This window comes from Malania oleifera, chromosome 13 (assembly GCF_029873635.1).
Source record: "Malania oleifera isolate guangnan ecotype guangnan chromosome 13, ASM2987363v1, whole genome shotgun sequence".
In the NCBI taxonomy this organism is placed as follows: Eukaryota; Viridiplantae; Streptophyta; class Magnoliopsida; order Santalales; family Ximeniaceae; genus Malania; species Malania oleifera.
The window spans coordinates 21,356,522-21,381,291 of record NC_080429.1 but is presented as its reverse complement, the minus strand read 5'-3'; the positions used below and the strand labels follow the sequence as shown (position 1 = coordinate 21,381,291).

At 35.2% G+C, this 24,770-nt stretch overlaps 1 protein-coding gene across 1 annotated transcript in view; it reads right to left on the bottom strand.

Annotated features, from left to right (window-relative positions):
• Positions 1-1,421: 1,421 nt before the first annotated feature.
• Positions 1,422-24,770, bottom strand: part of LOC131146063 (T-complex protein 1 subunit alpha) — a 36,285-nt gene continuing 12,936 nt past the window's right edge. Inside the window, exons 3-17 of the mRNA XM_058095344.1 lie at positions 20,798-20,887; positions 20,607-20,693; positions 19,988-20,047; positions 19,737-19,787; positions 18,046-18,141; positions 17,160-17,225; positions 16,734-16,951; positions 15,857-15,953; positions 15,285-15,371; positions 12,343-12,477; positions 11,646-11,750; positions 4,000-4,128; positions 3,761-3,864; positions 1,790-1,880; positions 1,422-1,706 (exon numbers count right to left, since the gene is read on the bottom strand). Coding sequence (XP_057951327.1) covers positions 1,620-1,706; positions 1,790-1,880; positions 3,761-3,864; positions 4,000-4,128; positions 11,646-11,750; positions 12,343-12,477; positions 15,285-15,371; positions 15,857-15,953; positions 16,734-16,951; positions 17,160-17,225; positions 18,046-18,141; positions 19,737-19,787; positions 19,988-20,047; positions 20,607-20,693; positions 20,798-20,887 — 1,503 coding nt within the window. The 3' untranslated portion in view covers positions 1,422-1,619. The remainder of the gene's footprint in view (positions 1,707-1,789; positions 1,881-3,760; positions 3,865-3,999; positions 4,129-11,645; positions 11,751-12,342; positions 12,478-15,284; positions 15,372-15,856; positions 15,954-16,733; positions 16,952-17,159; positions 17,226-18,045; positions 18,142-19,736; positions 19,788-19,987; positions 20,048-20,606; positions 20,694-20,797; positions 20,888-24,770) is intronic.

Below are 24,770 nucleotides of genomic sequence, written 5' to 3'. Positions count from 1 at the left end.
CTTATCCAAAATATTAGTCTTTCTCTGTATCTATCCTTTTCTCTAATCCTTTCTATATGTTCCTCAATTCAAGCATGCAATATGTATATATAAGCATGTTATATGTATATAACAAATAAAAGGGAGAGGGTGCCTTTTTATAGGAAAAGAGTGCAAGATGAATTAGTGCATACATATAGGACAAGTTCACAAGGATATTAATTAGTGTATATATATATGTAGGACAAGTTCATAGGGACATGGGAGGAGATCCACCTATATTTAATAACAAAAACTCAATTAAGGCAATAAAGGTGATGTAAGTCCTAAGCAATGGTGAAAAGGCATAATTCCTTGAAATTAAAATTTATGTACATCTTTCCTACTTGAAGACACTTCAATTTTCTTTACAATTCGAAAAACATTAAGGAAAAGAAAGGAAAATATAAAACAATTCACATTTTTATATTTGATTATCATGAAAAGTACAATAGAAAATAATACACACACACACACACACACATACACATATATCTATATATCAAATTTATGAATAAAAGTTTAATTTAATGCATCATCAATATCTAATTTTTCTTAATTTTACTTTCATTTTTCATAATACTTAATAAAGAAGGAAAATATAAGAAAAAATAATTTCCCTTTATTTTCCTTTCATTTCTTTCCTCCAAGCAAAATCGTTGATCCATCCAATATACCTTTAAAGGCACTCAACATTGAATGCCTTGGAACATCTCAAATATAAAATAGGAGAATTCTTAAGCTGATTAAGCTAGTGTTTGGAAGGACAATTTTAAATTTTAAGGTATAAAGATTTAATAAATAAATATAATTTTATATTATATTTTACATACAGTCACACATCCGAACCTAAAGTTCAAGTCAATACTTCGAAATGCAGGATTACATACATTTTCACCTCAGAGCATTCATAAAAACATGCATTAGAAGAAAACAACCCCACCATGAAATTTTTCCCTTTGCTATTAGCAAGAGAATTGCATTGCGTCATACAACAGGAAAAAATAAAAAAAAATCTCAATGAACTCAGAAATCAGAGGCAGTGTTTGACATAGGAGTGTCGATCTTGCCATATGTTGTCTCTTTCAAATGAAGAAAAGAGTCGCTACCCCTGAAGGAAGCCTGCATTGACATAGGCTACTATGTCAGTTAGGGGGAGTTGAATGTCAGAGTGGATTGTGGGAATAGGAAGTCTATTCTTGCCCATCTGTGTTTAGTACTTCCTCGTGAAGTTGGGACGAAATATCAAATTCAGAAAACAAATCCTTGACCATAAGAATGCCAAGGTACGGTAAAGATGTAACAATGCTACAGCAGAAAAGAATCACCAACAATGCACTGGCGAATCAACAACTAACAATGCAGATGCTAGAAATGCTAATGCAATAATGTGGAGATTTCAATGACCAAAAGAATTAAATATAACACAATGCATGTCAATAATACAACAAGAGCCTCAGGAAAAAAATTCTTCCTCAGTTCCTCCCCATTAGCTCAAAAAGGTTTCTAAGTCATGGTGGAAAATTTGTGAAATTGAAAACCACTCTAGTTCATATAAACAGCACAAAACTGCAGCGTCCGCTCGTGAAAAAGAACTAAACCTAGTCCTCTGCATTTTGACCCTCATCTTTGATAAGCCTGATCATGTCATCAATCCGAAGAATAGTTATGGCTGCTTCTGTTGCAAACTGGCCATGGATAAGCAAGTTAGGAAGGCTCTTAATGGAGCTAAATTAGAACTAATAAATGTGGATTGGCATTTTGATGGTACCTGTATTATCTTCACTTTGCTCATTGCTGGTTCGATAACTCCAGCTTCTAAATTGTTACGGACAGTTCCCTTTGAAAGGTCTAGTCCCATCCTGCAACAAAATTTCAAAAATCAGTAAATTTCAAAAATTATTTTAGTAATCAGATGCTTTTTTTTTTTCAAAAAACAAAAAGAAAATTTGGGCAGTGTTGGGATGGAAAATCAGAAGAGAAATTATAATTTTAAGTTATGCAAACCAAGACCATGAATAAAGGGACAACTGGAAGAATATACACATTCCATGCATGTAAAGAAATATATTTGAGATAATTGATACTTTACATTCAAACACCCCAGTGCACTTCATTGGCCTCTTATCCGAGACGATTGTATAAGAAAATGTTACAAAATGCACTTCCTACTAATCAAAACTCATTTAAAAATCACAAAATATAACAAAAAGATGCTACAAATGTTACAACTGTTTACAATGTCAGGCATCCCCACACATCTGTATCCCATATGTTAGGACTTCTCTACTTTAGTCCTTTCTACCCTCTTTTCTATCCTCATGAATTTGAGGACAAACCATGGCAAGTAAAAACACCCTAAGCAACATAGCTAAAAGCAGCTTGTAATTGACAGTAGTTCTTAGCTTTTCATGCAGCTCTGTTGAAATGGAGATACAATTTTGCAACCATGCAGCAGATTAAACAAAGCATTTTTGGCCGGACATGTTGAAACATCTATGTTCAAACTGTACGTAAGTAAATGTAGTTGCAAATTGAATTCATAATATAATAAACCAAAAGAATGTGCTCCAGCTCTGAGTTTGGAATTGTTAGTACGACTTTGTATCGTGCTTTCTACAAATTCATGCACTTCTAAATCCATATTTCTAACTCCATGCTCCCTGTGAACCCCACCCACAGGACCATTAAAAGAGCAATATTTGTAATTATTTGATTTTATTTATTTTTGAATATTACTTAAGAGAAGGGATTTTGAGAAATATGCATGTTAGGAATCTTTTCCTTCATTAAAAACTGATTTTGAAAATTTAGGCTAAAACTATTAGAATTCCTATCAAAGAAAGTAAAGGGAACCTAGAATTGGTCATCACCTCTTAGCTTATTCATGTTGAAAATGGTAGGCTGGCAGCAACATAATTAACCAATGATGTGGAGTATCATCATTTCTTAACAACTCTGACAGACTCATTTCCAGACCCTTACACAACTTCAGCTAATACTCACCCCATATCCCTTTGTTTTCCTAAGCATGCATCCTATGATCATATTTATAGGCAAATAGGTTTCATAGCATAAGGTTTTGCCTAGATCAAGCAGGCTATTTAGGAGTCGATAATTGCCCAAATATCACCAATCATCCAACATTGCAGCAGCATTACCGCCCCCCCCCCCCCTCCTTCTCAAACCCAAAAGAAAAAGAAAAGAAAAGAATTTTATAAGGTCTCATAAATTCCAAAATTGAGTTTCTCAACGTTTTTGGTCTTGAAATTATGCAAATTGAATGTGATATTTACAGTCAAATGAGGTGTGAGCCAAAATGGGTGTCACACTCCCAAACACAACATAAGGGTACTAGATAAATAAAAACAGATTACAGGTGTCAAAATTGACTCATTTCACACAGCAATCCAGATTTAAAGTGGCATGATTTTAGAGGCCAAGGTTTATGGAAATTGAACTTTAAAATGAATATAAACTACACACATTATCTTTTTAAACTTCAAGCTATCAATTAATTCAATTTAACTTCAACCGCAATCATGTATTAAGCGAAATTAAAAAGAACTCCAAATTTGTGCATTTGCAAACTGACCAATATAAATATCATAACAGCTATTCTAAAGCATAGATAAATACAGCAATAATAAGATTATCCCAACCATTACTTCAAAACTGCAAATTTGTACCAAACATGAAAGGTGGGAGTTGGACAGTCACAAGAAGATACACAGCACAGTACCCGGATAGATGCTGCTTATCTGCCTTGGTTTGTGCAGTGTGATGATAAGCCCGAAGTTTTGCAACCAACTCAGTGGCATCCTTTGCAGCATTTACAGCAAGAATCTGCAGATGATACTAATCAATATGAATTCTAAACATTAACTTTGGGAAAGTAAAGAATATTCATATATCTGAATACAACCTTACGTATCAGAGAGAGAGAGAGAGAGAGAGAGAGAGAGAGAGAGAGAGAGAAACCTTAGGTATAATTAAGAGAGATTCAGCAAATTCTGCAATAGCCAACTGTTCTCGGGACCCCAAAGTAGTTGCAAGATACTCCAAATATACAGATAAAGCAGCTTCAACTGCACCACCACCAGCAACAACCTGCATGGCGAATTTTCAGAACTTGCACCCTTGCCATGAATCTCTTCCATAATAATACTTATGAGGTGCACAATACAAGCCCTAGAATGTTCAAACAATGTAGGGACTTAGACCAATGCAGGACTCAAAATGCAAATGGCATACAGAACATTGTTTTCTCATGAAGGCATATCTGCTAGGGGCAGATTCTGTTCACGTCAATTGGTCAGTGTTAATGGTAATTTGTCTTTTGGTATCATTAAGTGTGTTAGTATGTTAATTGCTCATAGTAAGGGTATTATGGTCATTAGAATGTATTTGATTTGTATTATAAATAGAGTGAGAGACCTATCTTTGAGTTAGGTCATTCATTTTAATCAAAATCTCAACATAATATCAGAGTGCGATCCAACCTAAACCCTATCACACTCAGCCGTCACCAGAAAACACTCTCCTGTTACTGTACTTCTCAGAACCACATCAACCCTTCATTATTTCACAAAACCAACAGTACAGCCAAAAACAGAACCCTCTGAAACATAACCCTACAAAATCCCATCGCTAGAAACTTCCCCACACCCCGCCACGCACCAGCTGACTGCTGGAAGTTCGACCCCACACACTGGTTGTGTGAGAGAGATTCTGGCCACCTTTTCTGATTTTTTCCTCCATCATGTTCTGATTCCTACCCTAGACCATATTATCTGTTGGGCATGTTTTTTTCTCAAAGATCCAACCTTTTTTGAACATGCACTTGTGGTAATCCATTAGTTATTGTTCGGTGCTTGAAAAGGCTTTTTGTGAGTTCCTTGGAGCAGTGGCAGAGTTCACGAGTTGATTTGTGACACTGGTAGTGTTATATCAGTTTGTAGGTGGTTACCTCATCCATGGTTGCTTCAGTCCTCCACCTCGTTTGTGGCCATCCCTATTAGTTTTAAGTGTTCTTCTTGTTTGACATTGGTGTGGCTACTGGTTTGTGAGTCTTGGGATGGAGTCTATGAATCCCAAAAACATGTTTCCTTCATCGCTGCCACAGATGAAAACTCAAAAGTTGAATGGAAAGAATTATGTTCAGTGGTCTAAGGCTCTTCGAGTTTATTTAGTAGGATTAGGAAAATCTAAACACTTGCTCTAATTTGATCCTTCAGATGAGAAGAGAAAAGAAGATGCCTTGATTGTTTCCCTCTTGTGAAATTCGAGGCCCCAGATTGCACAAATGTGCATGCATCTAGATCCATGCAAGGTGATCTGGGATTATGCCAAGCTTCTACACTCTAGTAAGACTACACGTATGAATGATTTATACCAGGAGTACTTTCAGTTACAACAGGGAGACAGGAGCATTGCAGATTATTTTGGAGAGACGAAACATATTCTTGAAGAGCTTAACATAGTACAATCTATAACTGCCGACGTTCGTGAGATCCAGAAGCAGAGGGAGCAGATGAAAGTTCTTCGGGTTCTAGCAGGCTTGAAACTCGAGTTTGAGGTACTCCAGTCCCAAATACTTAGTAATGCAAAGTTGACATCATTTGTCGATGTTTATTCTTGTGTCCTCCGTGCTTCCCTTAGCATACATTTTCCTTGTCTTACATCAGGCTTTGAGAGGACAACCTCTGCCACAAATGGTGATTCTAGTTCTCTTCCAAACAACCGCAGAAGTTATCAAGGTGGTTCAAGCGGTCATAGTGGTAGAGATGGATGAAGTAGAGGCACTCTTCGCAAGTGCACTCATTGTGGACAAGGTATTCATAATATTAAGCAGTGTTGGGATCTCCACAGTAGACCTTCACTTGTTACCAATGCAGCCACCACCAACTCCACACCTTTGGCGGCAGCCAATGCAGTCACAACCGACTCCACACCTTTGGAGCCAAGTGGGGGTCAACGTGCTATATCTATGTTAGAGGAAGAATATTCCAAGTTCCAGCAATATCAAGCTTCTCTTCCCTTTGCATCTCTTGCAAACAAGTAATCCCATAGCATGCCTGTCATCTAGTACTTCTCATCCTAGTCTCTGGGTTATAGACTCCACTGCTACTGATCATATCATAAGTATACCTAATTTATTCACCACTCTTCAGTATCATTAAAATTTACCTTGTATTATCTTGCTAATGGATCCACTAGGATCACCACTACCATTAAAGGAATTAGAATTGTAAACCCCACTTCTTCTATTTCTCTTCCTTCGATTTTGTATATTTCCAAGTTTCCTTTAAATCTTATGTCCATTAGCAAGATTACCAAATTCATGAATTGTTCAGTAACATTCTTTCATAATTCTGTGATTTTGCAGGATTTGAAAACAAGGAAGACGATTGACAAAAGATGTGACGATGTTGGACTTTATCACTTTGAGTCGCTATCTCCTTCTACCGCCGGCATTGCTGCTGCCACAACCTTTCAAATCCATTGTCGCTTGGTCATCCTTCATTAGAAAAATTGAAACCTGTAGTCCCTGATTTGGGTTCTATGTCTGGTCTTGATTCAGTTGAGAAAGCATCATCGTGTCCCTCTTGCTTCCCTAGGCAATAAACAGGCTGCAAGCCTTCCACGTTAGTCCACTCTGATGTTTGGGGTCCAAGTAGAGTTGTGTCCAAGTTGGGTTTCCAAGACTTTGTAACCTTTGCGGGTGATTATTCAAGGATGACTTGGCTATATTTAATAAAATATTGTTCTGAGTTATTTCATATATTTTGTGCTTTGCATTCTGAAATAAAGACTCGATTTGGTTTGCTAGTTTGAATACTTCGAAGTGATAATGCTAAAGAGTATTTTAGTACTCAATTCAATGCTTATATGACTTAGTTTGGTATTGTTCATCAATCATCTTGTGCCCATGACCCCACACTCCTCAACAAAATGAGGTTGCAAAGAAGAAAAATAGATATATCCTTGAAATCAATCACACCTCACTTTATCAAATGTATGTACCTAAAGTGTTTTGGAGTGATGTTGTACTTACTACTTGCTATCTAATCAATAGATGCCATCCTCTATTCTTAGTGGTAAAATTCCCTCCTCCATTTTCTTTCCTAATTCACCTCTATTCTCTCTACCTCCTCGTATATTCGGGTGTGTGTCCTTTATTGAAGATAAGTAGGATCCTCATGCTATAAAATGTGTATTTCTAAGCTACTCATATACTCAAAATGGATATTGTTGTTATAGTCCTACGCTGCACCTCTTCTTGTTTCTGTAGATGTGATCTTCTTTGAGTCTACACATTACTACACTCAGTCCCCGAGTACTTCTAATCTCAATGAGTCTCTTCCCCTGCCTAGTTTTCCAGTTTCTAATTTGCTATCCTTGCCCAATCAACCACTTATATCTCCAAGAAGTTTAAGTCCTCATCGTCTCAAATCATCCTAATTTGCAGGTGTATTAATGATGGCAGCTCCAAGGAATAAAGTCCCCTCTAACTTCTCTTACCAGGCTGATGCAGGGGCAGCATCAAGGTTCTACAGCCATGGCAAAATTAGAAGAGAAGAAGGAACGTGAAGGGAGGAGAGAGGAGATACCAAGGGGTAAAACTCACGTTCACTTCAATTCAAATTCATCAACAACTGCCTATATCATGGCTTTCACACACTATTTCTAAGAAAGCCTCTAAACATATGAAATTACACACATTACCCTAAAACTACATTACATTACATACCTCTAGAAACACAATTACTACAAGCCCCCAACATAAATAATCCTAATACAAGCAACTACATGCATATACTTAAAACAACTGATTAATTAGGCACATTTGGGTTTCAAACCCGATAAACCATTCACCCTACTCTTTGACATAGGCCTCCTAATTGGGTCGAAATGATCCATCCAAATAGCTGCTTCTCGTCCTACATCAATTCCCTCCTTCCAGAAAGAACTCGACTCCGACGAGTTAGGGAAAGTACCAAAGAGTCCATCACCATGAATAAAATCATCTCATTTCATAAGAAAGGAACCAGCAACACGCTTCCACTTGGTGAGTGGAAGAATTCATGATGGCATCAACTTACACTTCTTTTTGTCAATGGAGAGAGAATAAGAATTCTCATATCCATCATGCGTCACCTTCCTACCAAATAACCATGGTCAGCCCAAAAGAATGTGACAAATTTTGAGAGGAAGGATATCACATTGCACTATCTCCATCATAGAACCAATATTGAAGGTAAGTAAGCAGCGATCATGAACCTTCAAGTTGATATTATCACCCAAGCAATTTTGTATGGTTCGAAAGGACGCTCAACTTTCATATTTAACTTCTTCACAGCTTCTTCAGAAGCTACATTTGTGCAACTACCAGGATCAATAACCAAAGTACAAAGTTGTTTTTGGCACATCACTTGAGTTTGAAAGATGTTGGTTTGCCTCCAATATTCTGTCTCTTTAACCTTGTGGGAAGAGAGCATATGTAAAGCACAAAACACGTTCTCAAATCGCCATCATCATCTAAGTCACTAGGAATTTCTGTTTAAGCCAACAACTTGAGTATCATCATCATCATCTTCTTCCTCCTTTTCTGCAACAACCATGAAATGGTTAGGACACTGTGCAGCTCGATGTCCAAAACCTTGACATTTAAAGCATTTGAGTGATGGTTGGCTCTTAGAAGTTGTTCCAGAATGCTCAGGAGTCTTCCAAGAGGTATTAGTCTGATCACCTTTTTACCCAATTGCTCAATTGTCTTCTCTCATACCACTCCACTAGTACTCTTCTCAAACCAAAGGACTAATATAGCTCTAGGAGGATTGCGTTGCATGTCCTCCTCAATCTGAGTGGCAACCTCTGTTGCATCCCCAACTGTGATGAGACGACATGCAACAAGTTTAGAGGCAATAGCTGGCTTCAACCCTTTATTGTACAAAGATATCATAACGTCCTCTTTCCATTCTATATCGACACGAGTAGCCAAATGATAGAATCTACTAGCGTACTCCATCACTATCGTTTCTTCTTGCTTCAAATCAAAGAGCTGGAGATGAACATGCTGCTGATAATTGGGAGGAACAAATTGCTCCTGCATGGCTCATTTCATCTCATCCCACGTTGTAATCTCACCAAATATCCTTCTTTTAAAGATTTCCCTTTGTTTAATCCACCAAATTCGAGCATTTCCCTTCAATTTTGATTCAGCAAGGTATAACTTTCTAGCTTCATTCATGTCATGCCATTTAAAATAGTACTCGAAAGAATACATTCAATCATCAAATTCATTAGGGGAACCACCCACCATTAAAAGCTGAGACTTCTAGTTTAATTCCCTTACTCAAATAATTATTTCGGTCTTCACACAACTCAAAAAGGATGAGAGACAATAGCTATTCCACCATCTTGCTTGGTAGGAAATTCCAGGGGCCTTTTACATGAGGCTGCAACTTCGATTGTTAGCCTATTCAAAGCACCAATAATAGTCTCCAAAGCATTTTCCATATTTTGTACTCAACCGAATAACTCCTCCTCCTTTGCAGACAATTCAACATTGGTCACCATAATGCACTTATATGAAGCAAATCACAAACTTCACCTTCTATTATTTAAGAATAATCTTCAAATCACCTTTAATCTTGAGTATCATGCAAAAATGAAACAAATTCACTAAAAAAGCTCACAAATAGCAGCAATAAAATCTGACTTTTGATGCTGGCAGCGACAATTTCTAGGGTTTCGTGCCAAATTATTGCACTTTCTTACACAATTTCAAGTTAGGAACCAAAATATTATGCTGTAAATCAAAATATCATGAGAAAACACCAATTTCTTGTGGCTGGGAACCAACTTCTCGCAATTCTAGCAGCAGGAGGGAAGTCCGGCAGAATCCCACTCACAGTCACCAGCGTGTGGGCCACCGGCGGCGACTTTCCAGGAGTTGTTTTTTTATGAGTGGTAGATCGAAGGGTAGTGAGTCGAATGGTGGTGGCGGTGTGTCAAAAATACTCTGGCTATGGCGGATTTTGACGGGGTCGGCGGCTGGAGAAGTTTGTCCGGCGTGTGGGGGTTCTCCAGTGGTTGGACGGTGATGAAATTTTGTAGGGAAGGGTTTCGTGGGGTTTTGTTTTTGGTGGTATGGGTGGTGTTTCAGGATGGTGGCTGGAAGGTGGTGTTTGAAGAAGTGGGGACAGCTGGAATTTTCTCAGGAGTTCTGAAACAGCAAAACTGCTTTTCAGTTTTTTTTCTTTTTCACTACTGAAATTTCAAAATAGAAACTAAGAGATGTGAGAATAACAGAGAAGGAGGGATTAATGGAGAAATTGGAAGATGAAGAAGAAGAAGAAGAAGAAGATGGAAGAAACAGAGAGATTAATTGCTGGACAGAGACTGCTGCAAGTAGAGGAGACAGCAACAGAATTTAGAAATCAGAGAGTTGAGAGAATTATGGAAGAGAATTATGAGAAGAAAAAGAAGAGAAAAACAGACAAGAAGAAGAGGGCAGAATGCTGCTGGGCAGCAGGGAATTATGGACAGAACAGGAGATCAGAAACAGAGAAGAAAGAAGAAGAAGAAGGAGAAGGAGAAGAAGAAGGAAGAAGTGGAAGAGAAGAGGAGAAGAGTGAGGGAGAATGGGTGGACTGAAATGGAAGAATGGAGATCGAAGTTGGGCTCTGATACCAAATGATGCAGGGGCAGCATCAAGGTTCTGCAGCCATGGAGAAATTAGAAGAAAAGAAGGAATGGGGAGGAGAGAGGACCAGGGGGAAAACTCACATTCACTTCAATTCAAATTTATCAACTGCTGCCTATATCATGGCTTTCACACACTATTTGTAAGCAAGCCTCTAAACATATGAAATTACACACATACCCCTAAAACTACATTACATTATAAACATAACCCTAGAACACACACAATTACTACAAACAAAACCCCAACATAAATAATCCTAATACAAGCAATTACACACATATACTTAAACAACTAAATAATTAAGCACTTTTGGGTTTCGGACCCAATAAACCATTCACCCTAATCTTTGATGTAGGCCTCCTAATTGGGTCGAAATGATCCATCCAAATTGCTACTTCTCGTCCTACATCACATTCCTTTCGTTTCCTAGTCTAATGATCATATTTTCCACGATGTTGATCCTCCCATTAATGTTCGGAAAGATAAACGCACATGTACACAACATCCCATTTCCAACTATGTTTGCTATGACTTCTTATCACCCTCCTATTATTGCTTTGTTACTGCTGTATCATCTGCTGCCCTTCCTAAATCTGGTTCAGAAGCCTTAGCCTGCTCTGGTGGGAGGAATGCCATAGTTGAAGAGATGAATGCTGTATAGAACAATGATACTTGGGACTTGGTATCTCTCCTCCTAACAAGTCTATGGTTGGTTGTCGCTGGTTATACACTGAAAAAGTTTGACCCTAATGATTCCGTGGCTCGTCTGAAGGCACGTTTTGTTGCTAAAGGGTATACTCAGGTGTGTGGTTTGGATTATTCCAACACAGAAAAGTAGAAAACATAAATATGTCCGCGAGTTCAATCTAAACTGACAAGTATATGAATAAGGCTTAAAAAGTAGAAGGCATACCACATTGGACTCAAGGGTTCTCTTGACAATGCACAAAGCATCATGCAAAGCTCTCTCCATCTCATCAAGCATGATGTAATTGGCACCTCTAAGAATTAAGGAAACCTGCATAAAGAACCCAAGAATAATTACCACGTGATTATAATATTGGAGAATATATTACTAGAAATGTTTTTTCCCATCTTGTTATTCCATATAATAGTAGTAGTATTAGTAATGGTAGTAGTACTAAATGCTTAATGCTAACAATGACAATATGGTGTGTTGTGCATGCGAACAACTAGTTTGTTTTTCTTGAAAACTCAAATTGTTCGAGTACCATATGACAATCACAGTGAAGATGTATTATAACCTAACAAACTTCCAAAGTTCTTAAAGTTTATGATGAAATAATATCTATAAGTGCGCTTATGTTCAAAAGGGCAGACTCACACGCATACACACAAAGAAAAAAGAAAAAGGGCCAGGCCATAAGGCTCCCCGCTTCACAAGGGTAAGAGGAGGGTCATCACAGTGTACACAGCCTTACCCCTACTTTTATGCAGAGAGGTTGTTTCCTTGGACTCAAACGCAAGACGAACTGGTCACAAAGGAACAACCTTACCTTTGATCCAAGGCCCACCCTCATACACACACAAAGAAAATGAACAAAAAAGTTAAAAATACATAAAACACACAATCTAGATATGATACTCACGGCACTTGAATTTTTGGTCCCCTTTATCATAATCACATCATCATTTGAAATGCGCTCCTCCACAACTTCATCTGCATAGCCGAGGAAAGATGAATCAAAAGTTTCCTCTCCTTCCATATCAGCAAAAGTTGAAACCTGCAAGCCATCAATATGTAAGCACAAACTGTTTCCAGAAAAAAAAATAAAAAATTTCTTACTCATTAAATTGCTGGTTGAATTCCATAGGCTCTCCCTCACTTCTTATAATAGCCCAAAATTTATTTGGAAACTCCATCATTATTTTGTTCAAGTAAATTTTTCCTTTTGCATATGCGCACGCAGAGAGATAGAGAGAGAGAGAGAGAGAGAGAGACCTATAAATTGATTTATTTAAGAAAGGGGAGCAAATGGACAATAAAGCAAGGACTATTTCTGTTACAGCATATCTAAATGCCTGGTGAAAAGGTTGCTTATGTTCTGCAAAATTGAGACTCTAAATAAAACATGATGCACAAACACAAACACATCAGGGATAGATTGTTAAATGGTATTTTAAATTAACATGATTAGAAACTACGCATCGAACTCCCACTTTATTTATCAATATTTACAATACAAGTCAAAGACTGAGAATTTAAGGCAAGAAAGAACTAAGAGAAAAAAGAATTAACAAAAAAAGGGCAGCCAGGTGCACAAAGCTCCCGCGTATGCGGGGTCCGGGGAAGGGGCAGACCATAATGTGTCTATAACCATCTATTATGAAAAAAAAAAAACTCTTTGAGCAGAACATAGGTATCTCAAAGGTGTAAAAACAAAGAATCCATTGCATGCTGGTCATGTGTTGCCCAGAATTTAAACCAACTATTACAAATTATGGGCATATCTGGAGGGTGCTTGATGCATGTCCATTGTCTTAGAAACAATTTCTATATTTTCAAAATTTTCATGAATTCTTCAAATATATCAAAATTTGAAATATCAATCAAATTTTATGAAAATTTGAATATTGAATAAAATTTCATCAAATTTAGAAATTCTGAGCCTAAAAATTATACACACATCTCAGGATTCTTTGACAAGTGATGCTAAGAGCTCCTGTCAGCATAAAGACACATCCGTAATGGTGTGGAAGAGCCTAAACCACTTAGACACGCAAAGGATGGTTTTAAGGTATTCAGATGAAATGATCAAGGAGACCTTCCATCAGCATTCCACCAGAATTAGTAGGATTGTGAATTGTGATTAAATCCATCCTTTCATATTGTGAGGTTAGTTAAAATAGGTAATATTGAAGCCACTCACTTGCAGTTTCAAAGAAATGTTGCTTGTTTCACTTCAATGGAAGAAAACTCGAGATTACATGAATATGTTCCAAGAGGTGACTATATTTTAAAAAACAAGAGTGAGTTATGCTAAATGTATCTTGATCATCCTTTGCCGCTGATGATGAAACTGCCTCTTTGAGCCTAGCAACTTCTTGTCAACAATTAACATTAATAGTCGAAAGAAAGGCTATCTTGCTGGTTTGACTATAGTAGTCATGACCGCAGGGCAAAATCATGCTCACATAAGCAACCTTAACTAATAAAGCTTCCTTCCACCTGGCTATTAACTCTCTTTAAGATTCAAGAGCTGTTCACATGACATGGAATATACAAAGTTTCTCTGTTTCAGGTTCAGCTTAATCCTACAGATATCACAATTACAACTATTTATTCGGTCCTCTTAATCATATCATGATTCTCATTTAATATTAATGAACCTATTTATTTATCTAAGTTTTATAAGTTTTGAGAAAACAATTTGAGTTTCATTTGGAAACGATGTGCCGGTGTTGAGTAAAGCTAAGGAAGTTCTAGAATATTTTTTTTAATGGTTTTTAGGCTCTTTTGGTAACCCTTATTTTATTTTTAAAAAAAAGCAAAAATTACATATTTATATATATATATATATATATAAATAAAAGGAACAATCTGGAGATAAACAAATTTTATAGATGAATGTAAAAGATCACTCCATGTGTGTGTGCATGTGTTCTTTCCTCTTCTAAAATTCATCTTCGTCTCCTCTCTTATCTTCCTACCATTTTTTTATTCTTATATTTTAGACAAGAATCTACTAGAACCGAAAGTCACAACACCTAACTATGCAACAAGTTGGACCTTCATACCACCCCAATTCATCAGGCACCAAAGATTTAGTAAAGATACTTTGGCGATGATTTAAGAAAATCCTTTTGCCATCCCAGACATTTAAAATATGTCCAAGCGATTGCATGATAAAAATTTCAAGCAATAAAAAAAAAAAAATTTCAAGCAATGCCTTCGCTTGTTCAATACTGCCCGTTTTAGACCTTCACCCTAGCAAAGCAATCAAATAAAACAGCAAAATACATGCAAAAAAAAAAACAAAGCAAAAAAAAAAAAAAACTAAAACTAAAAACTAAAAATAAAAACAAAAACCTGAAGTTTCTAGAACTAGCACCCATAATCATCAGCCTCCCTTACTCCACAGCCCTCACCTGTGACCCTTTACTTGAATGCAATTCAATAAAAGGCAAGCCCCCACTTTTGCGAGCATGCAGCAAGCAGAGACTGGCTGCAAGAAGTCATGAAATACTGAGGCATCGGTTGCTTCCACTTGTGGAATTTTTCCATTAGAGTAATACAGCTATGAATCAATTCCACAAACTCTTAAACAGATTTTCCATATCTCAACTTAACATCACTCTGTCACAAATGGTTACAACAAATTTTGAAAAACCTACACAAACTAATGTAAATTTTCAACATAAAAAACATGACTGATGAAGAATGTAGACATGACAAGTTAAACATGAACTGTCAATTTGACATTTTTTTCCCGAAGGTCAAACCTTGTGTGCACTTCACAGTGTATCAATTCACACCCAATGCAACAGTTAAACATGCAAATAATTTCAAAAGAAGAGTTCAGACATATACCATAGTCGCACCAGTTGCCTTAGCAACATGACGCAAATCTTCTTTCTTAACACGCCTCACAGCAATCGCCCCAGCCTCAACAAAGTACTGAGTTTGACAATTTTGAGAGAAATCCATCAGTAACTGAGGCATCATCTATAATACATATTAAAAGTGTCAGTGGGTGCTTCATGCGCTGACATGTGGTTTCCGCTATTGCATTTTCTGCCGGTTTTGGGCAAACCAGTACACTGACTGTCAGGTACCCAATGAGGACCAGCCACTTTGATGGAATGCACTTTTCCAGTAGTTATTTATAAAATACAAGTGTTATGGAAACAATAAAATTTGATGCGTCCCAAGCCCAACAGTGCAAAAGTTTTCGACATTATATTAAGCAGCATGGGTCCATAACCAGATTAACAGGCCAAAACCAAGACCAACATTCTCCAGCAAGCAGAATATCCAACCAGGAGACCCCTTATGAACATGGTAGGCAGCATTTGTGCCTGACATAATAATAAATGTTCTAGCTAGCCTGATAATGTAGAGGTACCGCTATGGAAATACAGATAAGTCAACTACAAACTTGCCTTCAGCGCCATATCATCAATCGCTTTTGTTGTTAGTACAACATTAGCTCCAGCTTTCAAAAGCTTTTGAATACGCTCCTTTGTCATATCAGCTTCTCTGTAAATATGAAGGGCCATAAGTGCAATATAGCTGCAACCTCATGAAAAACCACCATGCGCCTCATATGTAATTATTGCTTTGAAGGGACCAAGAGTATGGAGGAAATTGTAGTACAATGAACAATTATTGGTGGTAATATAGTGCAACATAGTGTGAATCAACAGGGTCAGCAGGACATTGTAAACCTTAGCAAATCAATTTACAATAAATGAGACTGAGGTACAAACCTAGGAATTCAGGCCCATATCTCAGTTCGTGAATCAAGAGTTTAAGGATCACATCAACAAGCCAACACTGCTCTAGATGTGATGTGATGATTGCTTAAGTAATCCAATAGCTTATTCCAAAGAGTATAGTTTCATAACCGACAATCTACCTTCTCCAAAAGGAGGAGGGGAGCTAGCAAGAGATAATTCAATAAAGTGCAAATGATGAGTATATCACAACCCTATTCATGCAATAATCAGCAAAGAAAATTTCTAATTCAAGATGAGATGGTGCAATAAACTGCAACCAACAAGATGAATTTCCTATTTTCTTATATCTACATATAAATTTAAGAAAGCAATATTAAAATTCTATTGCTTTCAAACAGATAGGCCTCTTTCAAGAATCCGCTAACTCCTTGCAACTCCTATGAGCTACACTGGTGCCTGAGTGAGCCTCAGTGAACTGAAGAGCAAATAGAAAATCTTGAGTTCAACCTTGCCCATACTAAACTAAAAATTGAGCAATGAAACCATAAAAAAAAGATCTCAAAAAAGATTGAGCAACCACCTCTGGCGAATCTTTTCAAGCTCCCTGGGGTCTGCGACTAAGACTTGGACACCCATTTGCATTTTTGTCTTTTGAAGGTTAAAATCAAGACAAGCAATCTTTGCAGGGGCAACTCTTGTGGGCATTCCTTGGGCAGCACACCCTGTATTTAGAGCATAACCATTCAACAAATAGCTGTCTTTTGCACTCTGGCCATGAGCTTTAAGAATATTGATGCCCTATAAGATCAAGGAAGAAAATTGGCCCCAAAAAAATTAAACATAGAGAGAAAATGTCAAAGTCAAGGCTATAAATAAAGGAAAGCAACGATCCAAGAGAAAGAATATGCCAACGTCACAAAGAAAGGACTTTGTCCAAATATTGCAGTCATGCCCAATATGCAAATCAATAGGAAAATAAATATCAAGAAATTCTATAGTTACAAACCTTAATTGGATATCTAATTTCTCCCCTTGCATTTGTTGTCTTCACTGCCTGAACTGCATCCACAACCTGAAATTTAAATAAAAACATGTGAATGGATTCAATTCAAAGGAAAATAAGAGCATTGAAGGAAGGATCAGCACTTCAAACCGCATAGAAAGCACTGGCCTCTACAGCATGCAACCATATAATGAATGAAACAAAACATATGTGGAAAACAAACAAGGCCAATCATAATTCTTCAGAATAAAAAGTAGGAATAAACAATGTGACTGCAATAGCAGGGCAAATTATATGACAAATACATGAGCAAAAAAGCTCGCCTACATGTTTACACACCTGCCCTGGGGAAAAGTAAGCACCAAGTTGAACACCCACTATGTCCTTCTAAATTTTTCCATTTTTTGGTAAGTCATGATTTATCAAGTAGCAGAAATGCAAAAGGCCCATGTATTATCAGCGACACAACTTCTCATATGAAACTTTGGATCTCTTGTACTGCTAAATTTTTTGGCAAGTCGTGATTTAACAAGTAATAGAAATGCAAAATGCTCATTTATTATCAGCCACACAACTTCTCATATTTCTTATATGAAACCTTGGATCTCTCTTTATTAGCATGTGTGACCCTTCCCCATCCATTCCCAACCCCCACCCCCCACAAAAATAAAAAATTTAAAAAAAAAAGAAAAAAAACTCTGTGTTTAGAGATTTCTAATGCTGTCAAGTGTCTATAGATGCTGTGACGGATAAGGACTAAGGTAGCAAGTTTTTGGGCACGACGCAACAGGGTCATCCCCCAGCCTCAACCAAATGCAATCATCTGTATATCCAAAAGCTCAACCATAGAAGTCATAAAAGAAAGCACTTAGTTAATTACACAGCTTACCAAGTTTGCAAAGAAGTCACTGTCACCATCTATCAACTTGGAGGACATACTTGTCTTGGCACAGTTTACAAGGGAATCTTTTCCAAGCTTCTCAACCTGAACAAGTATATTCTTTAAGAAAACTATTTCTACCTACTTAACAAAAATGTACCAATATAACATGCAATCAAATAAATCAAAGGAATTAACTGTCATTTGGTGTTCATGCAGAATACATTGACTTAAATAAAACAGCATTCAATAGGTCCAGCACTCAAGCCCCTAATATTTTAAGCAAAACTCAGCCCATGGTTTTGGATCATAAAACCAACTAACATCTTCCAATCATTAGTCACTACGTACAATTGAAGACCAAACAAGAGAGAAGGGAAATAGGTGATACAATCCAACAAGGTAGTCAAATTGCTTTTTTACTAGGGCTTAGGGTAAGATCTATAAAAATTTGTGGCATCAAATTGTAACATTTTACAAACTACATTAAATAACTTAAAATAAAGATACATATTTTTAGAAGTCAAAAATATTTTTGTAAAACATTATTAAACATAAAATTCAATTAGTGGAGGATGAAAAAAAAGTAAGATACCAATCCTATTAAATAAATAAATGAATGAATAAAAGATTAATATAGGATACATATACGTACATACACACAGATACACGCACATATATAACAGATAACCAACTTTCAGAAGCAACAGAGTGAGATATCAAACCCTTTTAAATGAACATTGATAATGTGATAAAGAGACTGCGATCAAATTAAAGCACTATTCTTTTTTCATTTTTCAGGACATGTAGGAAATTCTATCCAATTTTACCATACAGTATTCAGATATTACGATCCAACCATGATCCTGCCTCTAAGCTATTATCACACGTCATAAGCTTATAGCTTGTTTAGCCCTTCTTGGATCATAAATTCAGAGTCTGACAATCTAGATCGCAATTTTGACAAGAATGCAATCCAAACAGGCTGACCAGCACACAGCCACACAGCCCATCAAATACAACATTCTTTGAAATCCAAGGGCCATAATAGACCATTATTAGACTACAGGATAGTTTGGCCCCCCGTGGCTGATGCAAAGGAGCTGATTCAATTTGCTGCAAAAATTGTTTGTGCTGTAAAAAAGGAATTAGGTGAAAAGAAAAGATTGATCCTGGGTGTTTAACAAAAATACGTTATAAACTAGCTGAAATGTTTGAAAAGACTAAAATAGATATGTCATTTTAGGGGACATAAGTAATGCAGGGATAATTTTGTAATACTTGCAAAAACCAGGGACAGCCATGGAATAGAATAATATTTCAGAAAACAGCCAACTTTTTTTTTATTTTAAAGCTTCAAATCTATACTCTTTAAAGTTCCTCAAAAAAAAAAAAAAGCTAAAGTCAGTTTTTTTAAAATTTCAAAAAGCTATCTACCAAACATGTTACACTTTAACTTTTAATTTCAAAAGCAAGTTCAGTCAAAAAAAGGGAGGCCAAACACACTCTAAGAAACAGGACTGAAAAAAACATCAGAAGCAATCTCACATACCATATGCATGCAACAGTCATTGCAGTTCATACTAAAATACAGAATCATAAAACATACATTTCAAATGCAATCCGTAAAGTTACACCGCAGAAGAGCATTTTTTCCTCCTAGATAGATATTATTATCCCTGCTGATCATAAAAACATACCTTCACAGCCAACTTCTCATCGACATACTTGCATGCTTCCCTCATAGCAAGCTGTCCAAAATAAATTGCAAGCACTTGAAGATGTTAAAACAAAAGAACTATGTTCGAAAGTTTCAAATCCCTTATTCTTCACTGGCTAGCGCCAAAACGGGGGGCAGAGGGGAGATGGCATATCCTATTCTGGATATGCAGAGACTATGGTGCCTTAATAAGAAGAAAAAGTGGGTTTATCTCGGAAGTAAAACACTCACTCTGTATCCACTGATTATAGATGTTGGGTGAATTTTGTTCCTCACTAAATCATTTGCCCTCTGCACAGCATAATAACCAACACAATGATTATTACATCAGCTTTCCATATGAAAAAGAATAAAGAAAAAATTATAAAATATCGCTTGTGCTAATAGGGTTGTAAACAAATTGAATTCAGCATGAATCTTGCAGGGACTGAATTTCAATATGATTATGTGTACAAGAACCTAATTGGCATATCCGAAAGGCTATGCCCAAGTTCAATTTCGATTATATATTTGGACATCTGAATTCAATTTGAATCCAAAAGAAAATTATCTAATTATATTTATATATATATATACATCAACTTATATTACTGATGTTTTCTATTGTGCATGATAATATGACAAAAAATTATTATTTTTAAAAACATGACATTTAAAATTTATTGTATATGATAAGTTTATTTGGATATCCTAATTGAATAAAAAATGACCTGGATTGATTTCAATCCAATTATTATCAAATTCTGTAAATCATATACAAATTCAGACCAACAGATCTAAATTGGCACAAACAAAAACGTCCCGCACACAAATTCAATTGTCACACACCAACGACAAGTTACCTACTTACCTTGAGTAGCTCTGCAGCTACAATGACGACTGAAGTTGTCCCATCCCCAACTTCTTTATCTTGAAGCTCCGCCAGTTCAACCAGCACCTGGACATCGGGGAGTTACAAGAAGGTAGACAAGGCTTTATCAGGAATCCTATTTACAGCCTACAGGTGTACAAAGTGGCAGAAAAGTAGCTACAAGTGCCTACCTTTGCAGCTGGATGCTCTACCTCCAACATTTTGAGTACTGTAGCACCATCATTAGTTATTGTCACATCACCAATATCATCAACTAACATCTTCAAAGGTCAATCCACGAAAAGAATTGTCAGGAGAAAATAATTGTGTATAAAAGAAAAAATTTAAAGTTGATAAATCAGTAATTGTATTTTTAACCTTTGGGATACCAAACATAAAGAAAGCAATGCATTTGTTATGATAGAATATCACACGTTGAGGTGAACTATCAGTTGATATGGAAATAAGTATTCAGCAAATATCTACTCCATACTTATATGTTCTATTTGAATATATTCACCAAGGTATTTAAATGGACCTAATATTGGTAAAACAGGCCCCTGGTGCTCAGTTTCAGACAAAATGCTCCAAACCCAATATGAGTCAGCATCAAAGTCACTGATAATAGTGAGGAGTGACACTAAAGAAGTAAAGATAGGCCAATATAGAAGCTGTCAATAATTGTGAATTCTTAAATGATTTAGCACATAATAAAGTGATTCCACCATGCTTTAAATAATATCTATTAGCATTGCCTGCCTCAAGACCAATATAGATATTGCCAGGAAACAATGCCATGGCAGTTATCCATGCATAAAACTTTTACTCATGTTTCAAAATAAAAGGGAATGTTTTCAGTCATTCATTTTGGCAGATTGTTTGTATCAAATCCTTAAGGATATTGTAGTGTTTTTAGTTCTCAAATCTCATGAAAAAATAAACATATAAAAATGACAGCTGCTGGAGTCTGTTACTCTGTTCACACCAAAATGCTGCTGCTGCTGCTACTAGGTAATTACTCACTAGCTCAAGCCACACATAGTCCATTGGATTACACATGTATGCAAATTGCAGCCATAGAGTTTAACACAAACATCAAAATAATGTTGAACCTACCCAGATATAATTTAAGTTGTAGAATAAATTTCATTGTTACGTCCCAACAAAGACAACTAGTTACCATTCTTAACATCAATACTTCTATAATCTATACTATATATAAAAGTACGTATAGTACAAATCATTTTGCAGACAAAACATCCTTATCTTTTAAAAGTAAGACCAAACATTCCTAAAAGAATTAAATTTCCATACTATTTATAGAAGTATCAATGATGTAAATTATTTTGTGGACAACAATATCAATAGTGTACTTTTGTTTGGGCCTTAAATGAAAAGGTGGTAACCACTGTTAGATCCTTCTACAGGAAGCTCTTCCCTTTGGAGTGAAAACAACTTTAATTTCCCTTGGATTCAGATTCAGAAGACAGCTGCCCCCACAAAAGTTGCCTACCTTGCATGGGAGGCAACCCATGGTAAAATTTTGACTCTGGGTAATTTGCAAAGAAAGGGTCTGTCAGTCACCAACAGATGTTCCCTTTGCATGGCTGACACAGAATCTGTAGAGCACATCCTCTTTCAGTGCACTTGGAACAGGAATCTCTGGAATGTGGCGTTGTCTCTGATTGGACGACGGTGGGTTATCACTAACTCTTTGGGAAGGGGAACTCTGGGCCTGGAAAGGGATTCAGGCAATAAAGGAGAAGAGGAAGGCTATGTCCCTCATTCGCCTTGCAATTTTCTGGCGCGTTTGGAAAGAAAGGAATTGGCGAGTGTTTAAAAATTCAACCTCAGCAATCCAGGTCAGCAAAGAGCACTGGTTTATTGCAGTCAATAGCTGGCAAAGTGGGACTATTGTTAATGACTGATGTGATCTTTGATTTTTGTGACACCCTTCAGGGTGCTTGACTTACTGTACCACAGGCTGCCATCCCCTTGATGCCTTTTCAATAAAGTTTCCTTTACTGATCAAAAACATATATATATCCTCATTTTTTAAAAGCAAAGACAAACCATTCCAAAAAGAAAGTAAATTCAACAAAAGTACTAAATTAGATAAAATTGCATTCAGAATGTCTACAAATTAACGTTTAAACTTCAAAAATATTAACAACGTATATAGAAATAAGTAGCAATATCCCTACATCAAAAGTAAGACAAAACAACCTAAAAGATTAAAAGAAAGTGAATTCAACCAAAAAATTAGAAAAAAAAAATTACATTTATAAAATCTATTTTAGATAAGTTAAATGTTTGGACCCAAATAAAGAAACTTCATTTGGTTAAAAAAACAAAATAAACTAGCTGCATATATTCATAACATATATAAAAGTAAAATGGTGTAAATCATTTTGTAGACAAAAATATCATTATGTTTTAAAAGTAAAGCAAAATATTTTTAAAAAATAAATTCAATAAAAAATAGATAAAATTTACACTTAAAAATTTTTTATTTAAAATAGGTTAGATTTGAACCTTAAAAATCTATAAGAGTAAAAATAAAATAAACTTGCTATTATAAATGCTGAATAAAGTTATGTCCCAAAATAAAAAGGTCCAAAATTACTGTGAAGTGTCTAGCATCATTTAAGTAAATAATAATATAAGTTATAAAAGTAACTTCCAAATAATATACATAAAAGTACCCTCCAAATAGTAAATGTTAATTTATTTGAAATTTTAAAAATTCATTATTGATCATTAACAGTTATGAGATTTTAGGTAGCAAATCATAATTTAGAAATTAAAATAAAGTTATTAACATTTTCACTGGAAGAAGTCATGTGTTGAGATTTTTCCAAAATAAAAAATAATGAGAAATGTGTATGTATTTATTATATTTTTTTTTATCTGTAATGCAATATTGATAAAAATTTTAACATTTAATATTTCAAATAATTTTAATTAGAACAATCCTCTCACATTATATCCTAAATTTATATATTTTTCATGCCCTATATCTTCTGGTGTCATACTAGCATCTCATGTCTATCAATCTACATTTGCATTTTATACTTTAAAACAAAACATAATTTTTTATATAAAAAAAAAATTGAATTTCATACTTCAATATTTGATCATTTTTAAACTAAATTATGAGAATATATCATTAACTGTTTTTAAAATATATATAAACTTAATTAAGAATCATAAAAACATTTTATACGATATTATTTATATGCAATCACATAAAATGCATGTGACACATTTACTAGACAAAAATACATATCATATATAAAAGTACGAAAATGAAAATATTATTATCTTTTAAAAGCAAGTAAAAAATGTAAAGAAACTAAATTCAATAAAAAGTAGATAAAATTGCAATTAGAAAGTTTATTTTAAATAGGTTAAGGTTGAATCTTAAAAAGTTCATTTGATTACCAAATAAATAAACGTAAATGTATTACAAATGCTAAATAAATGTACATTCCGAAATATAAATAAATAAATTTCTCTAACATCTTGTAAAATTATTGTGAAATGTCTAACACCATTTAGGTAAATAATAATCTTAACTAAAAGACAAATTCTAGAAACAAAATTTTAGACCCAGAAATACCATCATTGCAAAATTTAAATTAATTTAAAATCAAAAAAATCACTAATTTATCATTAAATGAACAAAAATTACTAACTATAAAGATCTTAGGTAGCAAATCACACTTAAGAGATTGTAATTATTGATATTTTCATTGCAAGTATATCTTGAGATTTACAAAATTAAAAAGAATGAAAAATGTATATGCATTTATTAGAATTTTTATACATAATGTCATACAGATATTAAATTTTTGTATTTCGCATAATTTTTAATTAGGGCATATAAAATTTAATATTTTGCATAATTAAATAATAAAAATTATTTAATAAATCAGTAAAAAAAATAAATGATAGCTATGATGATTTTCAATACAAATCACAATTTAGATATTGCAATTATTGAAATTTACCCAGGAAGAATATTGAGTTACAAAATACGAAAGAATGGAAAATGTAAATGCATTTATTAGATTTTTATGTATTATGTCATATAAGTATTTCGCGAAATTTTTAATTAGAGCATATAAAATTTAATATTTTGCATAATTAAATATTAAAAAG